The sequence below is a fragment of the Corvus kubaryi genome, unplaced genomic scaffold (genome assembly GCF_017639235.1).
Source record: "Corvus kubaryi isolate FWS band 111438036 unplaced genomic scaffold, C.kubaryi_AGA036_p1.0 37334, whole genome shotgun sequence".
Taxonomy (NCBI): domain Eukaryota; kingdom Metazoa; phylum Chordata; class Aves; order Passeriformes; family Corvidae; genus Corvus; species Corvus kubaryi.
In genome coordinates this window covers 8305690-8322156 of record NW_024581108.1, presented here as the reverse complement: position 1 = coordinate 8322156, position 16467 = coordinate 8305690, and the positions used below count along the sequence as shown (strand labels likewise).

At 40.2% G+C, this 16467-nt stretch overlaps 1 protein-coding gene across 5 annotated transcripts in view; it reads right to left on the bottom strand.

Moving 5' to 3' along the window:
* DPYD (dihydropyrimidine dehydrogenase) overlaps nt 1-16467 on the bottom strand; it is a 353009-nt gene that overhangs the window by 39077 nt on the left and 297465 nt on the right. For all 5 annotated transcript variants that reach the window (XM_042030116.1, XM_042030118.1, XM_042030120.1 and 2 more), the window contains one exon: nt 7941-8120. In XM_042030116.1, coding sequence (XP_041886050.1) covers nt 7941-8120 — 180 coding nt within the window. The remainder of the gene's footprint in view (nt 1-7940; nt 8121-16467) is intronic.

Sequence of the window (16467 nt, the reverse complement as noted above, 5' to 3'; positions counted from 1 at the left end):
GCATAAACACAAAATAATAGACCAAAGGTTTTGGCCTGTGGAGAAAAAAATCCATGCTCAAAGGCCGTCAAGTAGCTGGTGATGCAGGGGAGACACTCACTTAGCCTCATTAAGCCGAAGCTCTCTTTTGCTTGTCTTTTGTTCTGCATGACAGCAGCCTCTTTGTTGTATAATAATTCATTCCAAGTTCGTTCCAAGCTACCGAAACTGGTGAACTGTGGCCATTTTAATGAGCAGTATTGGTGGTATGCATAATCTGGAAGCCACGTGGACCAGGCAATCACAGAGCACTGCAGCCAGCAAAATGAGATACTGTCGAAATCACAAATTTGTCAAGTTGTTTTTGGACAGGGTATTATAATAAGCACTAAAATATGCATCTTATTACTCTGCATCTGCCAGTCAAAGATCACTGTAATGAATGCATGCTGCAGGGTATGACCAGGCCGTTTCCCTAAGTAAAACAAACTGCAGAGTACAAAAAAGAATTATGTATTTTTGGCAGTGCCTGGATTTTTTTTTTAAAAATCCTTTTGCATCAGGAGTTGGATTTTCCTGGCTTGATGTCCATAGCCAGCAGTGAATGCACTAAAACTGCCACAGCCAAGGAGTTAACATGAATACATGGTTTCTTAATAGCCACATTTACTGCCTATGCATCTGTGAAACTTTAAATTCCATGCTCGAAGCAAATTTAGCATACAGTACATATAAACCCCACAAAGATTAAACTACTTTAAATACAATTTAATAATCCTAGTTCCTTTTGTTTTATACATTTCTACTGCAAATGGCTTCACCGTTAGGGAAGGTACATTTTACGTAGCCTGCTCTCTCTGTGAGAAACAGCACTGCAGGTAAACACAACATAAACTTCCATAATAGAACAATTAGGGAAAAAAAAAGGGTTTAAAGCGGTCCTTTTTTTTTCCACAAATTGGTCAGACTCATGATTGAACTCAGCTTGAAAGGCTGGGAGGTTCACCAATGGCTGCAAACGTGGTAAATATGACTTGTGCAGTGGGGTGCAGAGTCTGCTCTGCTGGTGCTCCCCAAAACACTGCTGGTGATACACTGCTGGTGATACTCCACAGAGAACCATCAGACTCTCACCTGGAGCAATGCCTGTGGAGACCTTTCATCATCTGGTGAGGAGCTGAAAAACTAAGTGGGGAGCAGAAGGAAAGGGCTTATTTCCTCATCTGCCTGAAGATAACAGTGTAGACGTATTTTGGCAGAGCCTTATTTTTGGGCAACCCAACAAGCATCTGTGACAAGAGTTCCTGAGCGTGCTGATGTACAGTTCCCATAATATCCTAAACTTAGAGGTTCCTTGATCAATACTGGCTTATACTTAAAAGGCTTTGTCTGGCTGAAAGCCATTTCATGTCCAAGTTTTAGCTAATGGGAAAGAGGATCAAACAGCTCTGTTGGGTTTGCAAAGCCAGGTTTTGGTAGCAGGGGGAGCTACAGGAAAGGTTTCTGTGAGAAGCTGTTGGAAGGTTCCCCCATGTCTGATAGGGTGATGGACCTGCAGCTGGCCATGACCAAGCCAATCAGGAATTACAGTAATGCCTCTGTGATTACACATTTAAAAAGGAAAGAGAAGTTATTGCACAGAAGTAATTGCACTCAGAGAAGAGACAAGTGGGAATATGTGAGAGGAACAACTGCAGACCCCAACATCAGTGAAGAAAGAGGGGGAGGAGGTGCTCCAAGCACCAGAGCTGAGATTCCCCTGCAGTCCCTGGTGCAGACCATAGTGAGGCAGCTGTGCCCCTGCAGCCCATGGAAGTCTATAGGGATGCACAGATCCACCCGCAGCCCATGGAGGAGACCCACACTGGAGCAGGTGGATGCCTGAGAGAGGGTTGTGAACCTGTAGGAAGCCCATGCTGGAAGAGGCTCCTGGCCACCAGACCTGCAGAGAGAGGAGCTCAAGCTGGAGCAGGTTTCCTCATAGGAGCTATGAACCTGTGGGAGGCCCACACTGGAGCAGCCTAGTCTTGAAGGGCTGCACCCCATGGAACTGCTGTTCATGAAGAACTGTAGCTCATAAGGGAGGACTCACGTTGGAAAAGTTTGGGGAAAATTGTCTTCCATGGGAGGGATCCTGCACTGATCCAGTGATCAGTGGAAGGACTCCTTTCCCTAAGGAGAAACAGCATGTGATGAACTGACCAAAACCCCCATTCCCTGTCTCCCTGCACCACTTGTGGGGAGGAAGGAGAGCCTGGAAGGGAGGGAGAAGTGAGGGAAAAGGTGTTTTTAAGATTTGTTTGACTTCTCATTATCCTGCCTTGATTTTGATTGGTAATAAATTCAATTAATATCCCCAAATCGAGTCTGTTTTGCCCATGATGGTATTTGGTGAGGGATCTCTCCCAGTCCTTACCTCAACCCATAAGCCTTTGGTTATATTTTCTCTTCCCTGTCCAGCTGCAGAGGAGAGTGAGAGAGTGGCTTTGGTGGGTACTTGGCATTCAGCCAGGGTCAGTCCAGCACAGCTTAAAACTAATTCTTTTTCCCTCTGACTTTTTTTCAGAACTGGTGATAGCAATATGGGAAAAAGGGTTTCTTCACCAATATTAATTATTTTATTGCAATCTTTATATCAACATATGATGAAACAGTCCATATTTCCAGCCGCAAATACCATTTTTTCTGCCTTTTTTAATGTAGTGCTGGAAACAAGGGGACAGTTCTTTACCACACTGGACAAATTAGCTTTCCCAAAGAACAAGGAGCAGTTCTGAAGGGTGAAAACCTCTGTTCAGTGATGGCAGTCAGAGGTCTTGAAGAATCTAAAGGCAGACAAAAAACTTTATGAAGCAACATTGTTCTTGCAGAGCTGTGAGTTCCCATTTATTTATTTAATGTAAGAGTTAATTTAATATTTTTTTTGAAATCTGGTTGGTATAGCAAGGTTTTTTCTCTGCCATACAAAAGACTATTTAGATTTCACTGCGGTACAGTTAGAATTTAGCAAGTTTATACTGTTCAGAAGACTCAGCTTTTAGTACCTACAGATACTTGAAGGAAATGAGTATTTTTGTCTGTTCCAATGGGAAGTCCATTCAGAGAAGAAAATCAGAAGGTTGTGAAGTTTAAGATGATGAAATTTCACTGAAGTCATACATTGTGCATGTACAGCATCATTCTCTCTCATCTGTCTGAGGAATAAAGCCCCTGTCTATAAAATGTGTTTTTACTAGATAAAATTTTAACATTTTTAGTACAGCACAACCTTAATAGTTGAGAACTGTCCACAGTTTGTTTGGGGTTTTGTATATTTCTGGAATCAAGATGCTTAAATGATTAGTTGTTGTTATTTTAAATTTTTTATCATTTAGACATGATCAAACAAATGTCACTTTTGCATAACTCCTGGTGCTGAAAGCGAAGTATGAAACATCCATATGTATTTCTCTCTTCCTATAAACCCACACCTACCAACTGAATACCAGGCCATATTTTTGTTTAGCTACCTGGCATGTCTAGCAGCCACTGCCTTAAGTGTGATTTTTACAGCTGCCATTAATGGAAGTTTTTACAGAGACATACTGTACCACTTCTGTGATAACCAGCTGACATCAGTGCATTTCTGGGACATCATCACTTCAGCTATCTGGATTAAGATCAGTGAGCAACTAGTAAGAGAGTCCTGTAACAAACAGACAAGGTGAGACAGTGAGACACACGGGAGATCAGATTGCATCTCTGGGGAATACTACACCTCATTCAGATACCTAGTGAGAACAGAGTTCTCTTTATCGCTCCTGGTCATGTATCTTCCTGAGAAACTTGTGAACATTATTTTAAAACATAATTCTGTTAATTTTGTATTGTAAGGAGACCAACTACGCCCTTACTCTCATCGATGCAGTCACCGTAATAACTTTGGGTTGTAAGAGTGTGCACTACATTTCAACTGTCTTCCTGACTGCAGCATGCACTTGGATCTCAGTCCTAAATTCATTCTGAGGTAAGTGTGCTTTTACAAAAGTTCTTCCCTGAAGGAGTCAGTGAGAAGCAGTGTGGTGTCATCATTAGCTTGCCATTCTCTCATCTCAGCATCAAGATTTGCACACCAAGATTAAACCTGAGACAAGCTGACAAGTTTTATTCCATGCAAAGGTGATTCACAGTTGATATTAATGACAGTCATCTGTGCCAAGGTTTCAAGTGTCAGGTCCTCCCACAGAAAAAAACCCCCAAACCCCAACTAAATAAGCCATCTGAAAAGCAATGAGGAAGGAAGCCCAGAACTCTGGCTTTGGCCGCGTTTGTGAGTCTGACACAGCATCTGCGCTAGGACTCTCTTTGGAGCTGTTATGGATACGGTTACAGCCACAGGAAAAAATGAGTACAGTTGGTGGAACTATGGAAAACTGTATCATTCAGTGACTGGAAACCAATGAGGCTGGCATTTCTAAGTGGAAATCTCACTCCTGTTACAGGCAGTGTAGTACCACAGGTCACATCCTGGACAATGGCTCCAGCAGCAGCCTCTATGTTCGCAAAAGGGAAAAGCTACTGAAAAGACTATCAGAAAATAAATACCACTGGCTCAAAGATGATAAATTTAGGGTCTACATACAAAAATAAATACATTCTGCAACAGTGAAAAACAGAAAAAGAGCACTCAAGTTTCCAAAATATTTTCCAGTGCTGTGATGCTTCTGATATTTCAAGGGCTATAAATTATCAGAAGTATTAGTTTCATTAATGCAGGAGGATGAACAGATACTAATCAACATGAATCTCTTTTTCAGCCAAAGAATTTTATGTTTGCTATTTAACTGCTTGTTATATTACACTATTTAGCACAGTACTTTCAGTATTCTCTCTGTTTAGGAAGGAAATTTTTGTGATAAATGTAACACCTGACAGTGATAACTGCTCAGTTCATCATTTATCTGGTGACTGCATGGCAAGACAGCTTCAGTTTGAGGTCAGGCGTACCATTTAGAAGAAAGTATTTATCTTTTAGTTTACTCCGGTCATCAAATACTACAATATTTCATGACAAAACTCCACTGTGTCACTCTCCTGTGGCAACACTCTGCACTCAGCATCTGTTTGATGTGGAAACCAGGACAGAAAATGAATTAGAAAAAGAATAGTCCACCATTATATAAAACTATGGACATTAACATTCAATACTGCACTGTGAATCAAAACAGATACCATTGAGAACATACTTATCCAGGAACAGAATGGCTCCTAAATCCATACTGTATTTACAACTGGTGGAGGCTCAATGAATTTGTATAAAATCAGAAAGCAAGTGGTTCTTCATGCTGGGGAAAATAATTCTGCTTCAGTTCCTTATTTTTAAAATGTCAAATGTCTGAACTTCTGATCCCTGTGATTCTATTTGGAAATAATAGTAATCTTGTAACAAAAAGGGGGATGATTCCTGTATATTTTTAAATTTACTGCACCAAACCCACAACACATCGAAATCAGCAAATTCATTTTTTTGTTTTTTAAAATGCAAATGTTCATGTGTATTTGCTGTTTAGCTTCTCACAAGGTCTTACTGAAGAAACTGCATTTCATCTCATAGTATATACCAATACAAATTGGGACAGCTCCTTGTATGTTTCTAAGAGGCAGGATTTTGGCTGTCACATTTTACTTCATATATAACATACACATTCCCACACATTATTTTATCAATAGGGACATAGCAATAGGTTATTTTCTCTGTTCCAAATAAAGAGTAAGGACGTGCTTTTCAGTGAATTCATTTTAGAAAGAGAATCACAAATGGGTGTTATGACTTGCTGCCATCCAAGTTAGATATTTGTGTTTGAATTGAGATGAAACTACAGTACTTAACTAAATTTACCAGGCACAAGTACATGAAATCCAATATTGATAATAATTTATGAAAGTAAGAATACTGATTCCTACAATACTGCAAACTTAGTTTATGATAACATAATTAGTTACACTAATAACACTGCTTAGGCACAGTCTTGCTAATTATGATATTATAAATATTAATGATATCAAGTCTTTGTATTTGATTGCCCCTAGTAGGATCATTTATCATAGTATTTCCAGTTACCAGAGTTATATTATTTTTCTTCCTTTTCCCTTGTTCATTCCTGGACAAACAGCCATCCTGAGCTTATGCCTAGAATGTATCAATAGCTCATCAACGATGCATCCTGCTTAACTTTAAATCCTATTATTTAGTAGCAACGTTACAATGATGTAATTCAGTGCTAATACAAATACACAATTATATTCTGTATGTCTTTTAAATGTCTAACAGAGCCAGCCAGACAAGATTACATAGGGCTTTGTTTTTATTCTTTTTCATGTGACCTGTTTCAAGTCAAGATTCCTTTGAATTATTAAATGCTTCCTTAAAGCATATTTTCACGCAACCTTTTTAAAGTTAATTATTGATGTAGTGACAAGCAAAAAAGACTAAGAATTACAATTTCTTTTCCTTATTCAAAAGGACATGAGAAACATCTTTGTCAATGGTTGTCTGCTCAGTAAAATACAAAGGTAATACAAAGAACACCAAGTGCGGCTTTAAAGAGTTACAACAAATCTGTAACATGACTTGGAAATGCTGTGTAGGTTTCCACAGGTGTTAAAGGAAAGAAGTTTAGATATAACCCTTTGAGCCTGGTTTAACTGCTTAACATAAGTAGATGAAAATGAAACTGCTTATATCTTGGTTTATTTTTAAGCAGTGTATTATCCAGAGCTTTAGGAATAGGATTGTCTTTCCTCCTTGAAGGTAATGTTATAATTTTCAGAGCTCCACAGAGAACAACAACAATATAGGAGTCTCTAATCTCCTGCTAAATCCAATTCCAGTCATCAGCAATGATAAGCAGAGATTTGGAGGCGTTTGACATTCCAAATCCTATTCTTTTGTAATTCTTTACTTTTTACAACATTTTCAACAGTCGTACATCAGATTTTTGGAAGGATAATCAATAGGCATGATGTATAACTGAAATCAGTCTTCAAAGTGATCCCCTCTAGTAACCAGAAACAAAAGCTTGGCTTCCCTGCTGTGCAGGTATTTTGCTTAGAGCAGGAGGCAGCTGGGCATCAGCAGGAAGCCAGTTACACCTCCCTGCTTCTCAGCACGGATCAGCAGGTGCCCTGGTGGAGGGATGAGCAGGACTGGGGCAGCTGCAACCCATTGCATCTGTCAAAAACCTCCAAAAATGCTTTTGTAGCAGGGAACTACTAGAGCAGAGAGGAAAGACAGTCCAGAGGTTAGGATTTCATGCTGACCATCATTTCCATTCCTATTTCATCACAGACTTGCTAAGTTTAAATGAGCTTGCAGAATTTATTAAATTGTCTGGCGTCCTCACCTGGAACTCCCCTATCTTGCAGGTTTGGGCATCAGCACACATGAAAGACCATGAGATGCTCAGGTATGGTGATTGAAGGACCACTCCTACCTGATCTAGTGTTCCAACTAGCACCTGGTCTGTGACTACCTGTCTCAGCTGGTTGGAGTCAGTGCAAGGGGGTTTTTGCATGTCTCTTGAATGCTGCACCCTGGCTGGAACACCCAGGAACTTCTGGCACAATATTGGGATCAATCTGAAGCAAGTTGAGTTTCATTAAAACAAGCAGTTCCAAAACTTGTTCTAATGCATTTGTAATTTTACATCCTATACTTTTTTTAAAGACATGCTATTATGAATCACGTGAAGAGATCGTATTTATAGGAAAAATGTTAGCCCATAGCAAGTCATTTCAAGTTTGTCTTCTTAAGCTGCCTACATATTTGTTAATATTCAGAAGGAAGATGACTTGGTGACTAATTGTGACAGCAGCAGTGATTAATCAAGGTAAGTAGCAGAAACTGCACACAATGATTATGGAATTACATTCAAAACCAAGACATGGTGTTATTATACAGGAATGGCAATAAAACAACGTACCTTTCCCATCAGATCGGCAATTCTAGGTACTGGTTTGCCTTTCTGATGGCACATGGTTGCAGGACTCTGTCCATTCCAGTCTTCAAGTTCCTCAATGCTTTTCAGGTAAAGAAGAGCTCGCAGTCCAGTGCAGTAGTCATCAATAACAGTGAAATCTTGATTTTGGATCGCACTGCACACCTACAAAATGTAAGTCAGTTATCAGCACCATCCTGGCAGAGAAGCATACAGAATAAGCAAGCTCTTTGGATTTACTGATTTTCAGGTGACCCTTCCTGCACCTCCACTGGGAAAGACCTACAAGATTTCAGGATTATCGTCTGCTTAATCCTATGTCATGATACCACCACTGCAGTTTAGGAAAGAAAGGGCTCAGTAACACCAGCAGCAGCCCTTGGACCAGACCTGAGGGCGGTTCAGAGATAAACCTGCAAGCCCAGCCCCAGGTGTGCCTGCTGGGGAGCTGATGCTGAGCACACCAGCACACTGGCAAACCAGCTACCACCTGTGCTCAGCCCTTTGCCTGCAGACACTCAGTGCTATCCCCCAGCTTGCTCTATTCGGGCATAGCCAGTTATGTCCTAGCCCAGCAAATCACAAAACCACAGACTTGCTGAGACTGGAAAGCATATTTTGAGATCGTGTTGTCCAACCTCCAGCTCAGAGAAGGGTCAGCTACAGGAAGCTACCCAAGACTGTATTCAGTCAGGATTTGAATAGCTCCAAAAACAGAGACTACACCTCTCTGGGGAACCCGGTTCAGTGTTCCATCTCCCTTGCAGCTTTTTTCTTATATTTATATGGAACTTCCTGTGTTTCAGTTTGTGCCCATTGCCTCTTTCCATTCCACTGGACAGCCCTGAGATGAATCTGAATCCAGTGGATGTGTCTCAGCAAACAGCACTCATTAAGCTGACCTGTTATTATGGGTGAGCATTGCCAGGCACGGAACAATCCCCTTCTGCCATTCAGTGCAATTGGGAGGCCAGGCCACTGTCTTTTAGATACTTTAGAACACAGACAGCAATATAGCTTTATAAACATATAAAGCAGTGATCTCTGACCTGCAGAGCTTAATGTGTAACACAAAACTAATAACAGCAGAAAATAGTCTGACCATTTGCATGGGTTCTTCTAGGGCATGTCGGGGATATCAGCTCAGGCTTAAACCCATAGAGATCCCCAACCAAAATGACAACTGAATAAAAAATCCCTGACTGTTCTCTGAATACCTTCTCATTAGCTAAACTCTAATCAGCCATCAGTGATGAGGTACAGGGTTGATTGAGTGCCATTAATTATCAGTCCCTGGAAATGCTCTGAAATTCCAGATGTGTCAGTGTTTTCAGCCTCTGATTCAGCTTTCATTGTAAAAGCTGAAAGGAATGTTCTTGATGATACCTGGACTCCATGCACACATAGTGAACACAACAATGAAATAGCCACCTACTTTAGAACTCGAACTGGTGCACACAGCCATGCACAAACACATCCACACTTCCTGGATGTAGAAACACACTTTAGATCATAATTGACATCAACACTTAAAAAGCACAGGAAATATATTCTTGTTTTCCAAATTTCAGAAATGACAATACAACTTGCAGTCCTGAAGACAGTTCCACATCACATTGGGAAATACCATATACTACAGCTGAATAAGAAAAAAAATAAGGGCAAGCTATAAAACAAGCACAATAACATTTTCTATGCAGTGCATTTACATTACAAAAAAATACTTTTCTCTGGAGAAACAGTGTGGGTATTAATTAGGTCTGTTACACCTTCCACAGGCTTCAAGATTTTTTTTTTTTTTGAGAGCAATTATAGAGAGCATCATAATAATTTCCCATACAGGTTATTTAACTGCAAAACTCCACTGATGCTTATTTAAACCTTTTTGTACAGCAAGGAATTCTCTGGGTTTTTTTTGTGTATGGGTAACACTTTTATGATCTACTCTTAAAGATACTAAAACTGTAAAAAAAAACCAGTTAAAAGCCATGTCATGTCACTTGAAACAAGTTCAGACACTTTTGTCAAAATCCTGAAATATTTTGACAGGATGTATACACATGAGATACACTGGAGGATACCTGTAATAACCTTATAAATAAAGAGGCTTTCACTGTTTTCCAGCTTGTGGTGCAGTGTTATGAACTGCAATAATATAAAAATGTGTGGAAGACAATAACACACTAAGAGCTAACTACTTGATCCATGTGATTCTATAAGCAGTGCACTATTTGCCTTCCCTGGAAAGCCAAAAAAGTTCCAGAACTGAAGGCAAAGTGTGATTTTTAAGAAAAATATAAATTTCTGCACCAAAGAAAAAATGTTACATGAAATGGAAAGGCTTAAACCAAGAAGTGATCTCAAACAATCCTCCTCTTCTGTAGAAACCTTATGACTGTGGTGCCCAATGGTGTGGATAATTAGCCAAACATGCCTTTCACTGATTTCACTGCGATAAAAGCAAGTGCTTATGTTTATGGGCCTTTCCTAGAACAAGACAGCTTCAAGCATTAACACATACAAAACCAACTGAAATTGTTTTGCCATTTTTTTGGCAAATTCCAAAATTCTGAGCTTTAAAATTTCTTATGTTGCACATATCAGATAGCGAGATGTGTATTTTAGGCTTACAGTATCTTCCATCAATCAGTGTAGAAGCCTTTGCTGCATTTTAAAAGGTGGTGAACAAAGTCAGGATAAAAGGTCACCATGACCCATCAGCCATGACAATTTCTACACCACAGAGAGAGGTTTTTAGCATCATACCTGGCTGCCTCTGAATCACCAGTTTAAATGACTCTTTTCAGCACAAGAGAAGTGGCAGGGCAATAGACCAGGTGAGACTCAAACTCAGGCATCCGGAAAAATCACAGAAGAACTGAACCGACCCATCTCCACACCTCATTAATGCCCCCACTTTGCTCCTGCTTGCACTGGGAACAGGCACTTGCCTCCCTTGCAGAGCTCAATGCTGAGCCCAAGCCCCCTCAAGCTACCACCTCTCCTTTAATGTCTTATTAAACCCCCTCAAGAGGAGATAAAGGCGAGAAGTGCTGTGTAAGGACTGCTGTCTGTGCCTCACACACCAATGGAGCAGCAGCCGGAACTGCAACCAGCCCTGCCCGCTCAGCCCCTCTCCTCAGCATCAGGCTGGTACCCACCAAGCACAGCAGAATGTGCTTCCCTTTAGACCCTGAAGCAAAAACCTGAACAGCACTGAAACTTCACAAGTGAGAACACACCTCTGCCGTGTTGTGCCAGAGCAGTGCTCTGTATCCCATGGCCAACAGAGGCTGCTTATGGATGAGTGCACGAAACAGAGCGCGCCTGGATCCGCTGCTTGTGTGGTTTATCAGGCCAGGTTCTGGCAAGCAGCAGTGCCGGGACTTTGCACAGCAGGAATGGCACCTGTTTAATATCCCTTAATCCTAAATAATCCAAGTGGATCTGTTTAATGAGTAAATTAACATTCAGCTGTTCACTGACCCAGCCTTTCACCTGAAACATTTAGGTAGAAAGCATCTTCTGTGGAAGATGAGAGACTGGCCCTGTGGAGCATCCTATTGGGACAGAGTCCAGGTCACAATGAAGCTGTCAGCTGTACTGCTGACAAGTGCTGTCCTGCTGTCTTGCTTGTGTTGGTCTCTAGCATTGGACTAGAACTTGGACTAGAAGTGGAAAGTGCTACATTTTTCCTGTTTAGGAAGGTAATGTGTATTCACATTGCACTAATATGCAGGGAGATAAGTTTGCACAAGCTTGGTTTTACTGCATTGCCTGGCTCTGTCCCAGTAGTAGAACTGCTACAATTTAAATTTTAACATTGGATCTCCCTCCTTTTCTCACAGATCCAGACTCCAATGATTGCCCCTTATATCCCAAAAGAGAGATGTAGGCCAACGTGCAATGTATGATCAATTATAATGTGCTCTCAGTATTCTGAAATCTAAAACTGCTCAGCATAAGTTGCAACTGTAAGTTACAATTCTAATCTTTACAGACACGTCTGAAGATACTAAGGGACACAATGCCTGCTTTGCTGTTAGTAAACACACACCAAATTACCTCACTGGGGAATGGTGATGCGAAAGGAATCACAGGTTAAGGCTCTAAGTAAAACGATTCTGCAAACTGCAATGATGGGAGAGGCATGCAAAGGTCCCTGCTGATGTCTTTTGTAAGAAATGACCAGTCTGCTCTGTTACTAAATAAACGTAAAAACTGAGTCTAACTTAGTCCCAGGATCTAGAGACATTACAAGTCTTACTTGAGGAACTGGAGTAAATTGTAAAGAGATCATTATTGTGTAAAATTATTTTTCCAGGTTAAAAGATTGTTATTAAACATTCATATGAATCTGAAACTTTTAATTCACGTATTTTGAAGAAAAAGTTCATTACTGGTGACAAGTACTTCCACGTCAGCCACAAAACATTGTAGACGCCTTTGCTGTTAGCAGAATCACTACACAACAAAGAGATGCCAGTTTCTGAAGTGCTTACTGAGGTAAAACCCCTGCACTGTTTATTGAGAGCTCTGTCTGTGTAAGACCTTTCAGTTTTGTCCACAGTCTGTGTTCTAGAAGCAATGGGAAAAATACCCAGACATTAAATTTAATTTTTGTTCCACTCTACAAAAATGGATCTGGTTCCTGTCCAAACTTTGGCCTGTCCTGAGGGACTGTGTGGAAGACCTGTGCCATCCATGCAGAATGTGGACAAAGTGCCTGAGGCATTTCCAGTCAGATCACCCAGTATAGTAACTCCTGCTCAGTGCTATCCCTGCATTTTCCCTTTGGGAGATCTTGTAGAGGAGAAATGTTTTTCAGTAACACTAGAAGAGGAAACAGTGAAGTCCTCTTCAGGCTGTGCACTCTCTCTTGCCCCATGACCTTCAGTTTTTACACAAACTCATTATTATATGGCAAAATCCCAGCTGGACAGGTGATGATGGGGAAGATGGTGCCAAAAATGAATCCTAGTACCTATCTGCATTATTTCTATTCCATCAATAACTGGGATTCCAGCAGAGGCCACAGAGGAGATGCAGATCTAGACATGCTTGTGTACTTTTCCCTACACTACTTTCACCTAACAAGAGCTATTGTGTATAATCTCACATACTGCTAGATGAGTATAGACTGGAGCAGGTCAGAGAATCTAGCCTGTTCAACAATGTGTTGTTTTTCAAGAAGAGAGTAAGTATTCTTAGTGTGACAAGATCTGTGTGAACAAAAATCCTGTAAGCTCTGGCAGCTGTTGTGCTCCAATTTGAAATTGTTTCAAAGTACTCTTAGAACCCTTTGCAAGTGAAGAATTTGTTCTGGGAGACAATAGCTTGGAGAAAATTTTAATTTTTACACCCCTCTGAAATATATGTATCTCTCTTCAGGACATGGGTGTAAAATAATTGTCACTTTTATGAAAACAGAAGCATCAGTAAGGAGGCAGATGGGTGGCAGTGATAAGCGGTCTAGAAGTAAGAAGATTGATGGGTATATATTTGTATATACAAATGCAAATTACATAGCTTGACTGTTCTACCATATTAGTTTCCATTTGTTGTAGCTGTACAACATCAAAGCAGTGATGTCTCCGTATATTGCATTTAGTGGTAATGTAACGGACTACCAAAAAAAAAAAATCAAAGTGAGAGTTTCTAAGTAGTTTCCTGGCAGTTGAGACAGCAGGCTCTTTCATCTGTGCTGTAACTGTGGCAGTGCATTGATTTAAGCTCCTTCTGAGATCTCAAATGCTTTTATATTCGTAGGTCTCACTGGCTGCTTTCTTTTTGCCTTTTTTCCCCTTCAAATGATAAAATTCTAGCATTTAGCAGAATGCCATCTTGCTTCCCCAGAAGATGGAGACTTATTTCAGCTTTGGTTCTAAACTGCACAGGATTTGTAAATAAAATAGCTCTCAAAATGCCATTTGATTAAGAAATTGGCCTTTGACTTCACAATTTCTAATATTCTGACCATAGCAAAGGGATAAAGAACTATTATTCCTCTGAGATACGTGTGAGAAGGTTTACAATGCATTAACAATTGTGCTTTTCCATTAATTTGGTTGACTCCCTTTGCAATATTTTTACTGGTATGCTCAAATGGTAAATAAAAGGTTTTCTGCTTTGTATTATATTTTCAATTTTAGCATTAATCATCTTTCTACAGAAGCTTTTTCCATTAAAAATTCTTCCTGATAAGTATTGAAGACATTCACCTTCCTGTTGGAGAAACATTTATGAATGCCTGAGCTGTTATTTAATGTATAGTTGAAGCTACTGCTTTCTTGATTAGTGTCTATTGATTAAGATTCTATTTGTGCCCACCTGTGTATGTATAGGAATTGCCAACATTAAGATGATTAATTTTATTGTAGTGGGTAACAGCATTATGATAATCTAGGTGAGGCATATATACAAATTAGAATTTATTCTCAAAAGTAGGTAGCAAAAATTGACTTGACTAGAGGAAGCCCTTTCTGGTCCATGCAATCTATATGCTCTTGTCTATGGAAATGAGAAGATATGTTTTCTAGCCCCTGTACAATAATTTAGATGTGCCCAGATCTCCACAGCAAAAAGCAGCAGACACTGCATTGGTTGTCTGACATAGTGCTCATAATAATGTGGCAAGAGCTGCAATGTGGGAGCATGCAGACAAATAAAATCTCCTCTGAGAGAGGTTTCTGTATGTACAATCTTCAGGATACCAATGCCTATGGAAAGGCTGCCTCTATAATGATGGTTCCTCCTCCTCATGTCTCGTTGAACACCAACTTACCAGAACATTAAATGCGTCGCCTAAATTATCCTTTCTATCTAATTATTACCTCTGCTAGAGGGTTGTAGGATTAAGAACAGTAGGGGAAGTGGTTTATCAGACAACGTGGTGCAGTCTCAGGAAAAAACCTCGAGACTCTTTGTTTTAAAGGACAAATTTATGAAAGGAAAAAGCTTCCAAAATACTGATATAGTACAGATGGAATGATTTGATTCACTCACATTAGCTGCTTAAATGACTCTAGAGATACAGGTTAGCAGATGGGGTGTTACTTAACAAGTCTTCAGATACTGGATCAAGACACAAAACTGAATTGCATGATAGCTGATAGCCTTTTTAAAAGATTACAATTGAACCAATATACATGAGCTAATGAACTACTATTTGTTTCAGAGTCTAGTACAGCTTTCAGGGAGCAGTTTGAAGGACTCAAATATTACATCTATGAATTGTCTGAATTATGGGGAAAAAAGCCCAACTAATCTTGGACTCTACTGAGTCCAAGACTTTAAGTCCTAATGAGCTTGAGCTGAGGGCTCTTCTTAACTAACTATTAACCTTTAATTAATTCTAGCCGGACCTAAACTCACTTCTATTTTAACTAAATTCAGCGCAGCTAACTTTCTAACTAAATCTTCATGTTTCTTTTAAAATTCTGTGTTTCATTACTAGTGACACTTTGAGGGATAACGCACAGAAGAAAGATTCAAAGATGCTAATAACTCCAGGCTCTGCAAAGTAGGCAACCATTCACATAAGGTTTAAAAAATCTATAATGAAAAAAAAAAAAAAGACTGGATAGTCCTATGCCATGTGGGTCTCAGTAAGTCAGTGAAGTATTTCAGATATTTTGTTATACCTCAAGAAATTTTATCAGACAATCTTGAGATAAATTGTCATTCTAATCAGAAGTACAGGCTAATGTCAGTAAATAATGGAGCTCAAAATTAGTTAAAAGGAGAAGAAGGTCTCCAGCCCACGCAAGACAAGCTTATGGGATAAACGCTATATTTCCTGCAACAGCTTGGATCCTCTCTACAACAGGACAACAAAATGCTGACATGGTGTCAAGCAGAGCTGAGCTGGCACTTAGGGAGCATTGAGGCAGGGACCGCAGGGACGGAAATACGGATGCAGCAGCTGAGCAGCAGGAAGAGCCCCACAGCATGTGCTGAAGCCACAGCAGGCTCCTGCCTGACACAGGCTTACTCAGAAGCTTCTCCAGCACCAAGGTGATGGCTTACTCTTCCTGGCAGAGAGACCTCAAAGTACCTGATTTTGGGGGCTTCAAGACAGATCTTGTTCATGTACTGCACTCCAGCAACCCTGGGCAGTTGTGAGTGGCCAACAGTGAAGGAGGAGAAAAAAGTCGAGAATCCATTAGCCACTTATCAGACGAGGGCACGGCAAGAGATAAGAGCACTATAAGGGATCCTTTAGGAATGTTATCCAACACATTAATTCCTAGCCTACTCATATCTATTTTTCCTCCCCTTAAGTTCTCCATTGCCAATTAATGTATCTTTGATCTAAATAGCTAAACTGGGTGTTTGGGAGTGGGAAACTGGTACTTATCAAGGGACCCTGAACGAAGCAATTTTGTATCCCGTGTCTTTGAGAGGGGAAATGCAGAATAAATCAAGAATTTTCAGAAGGCTCCCTGAGGTAACTGCAGGTTTTTTCCCTGTCAACCACCCCTAGAGGAATGGTTATATTCCCTTATCTCAC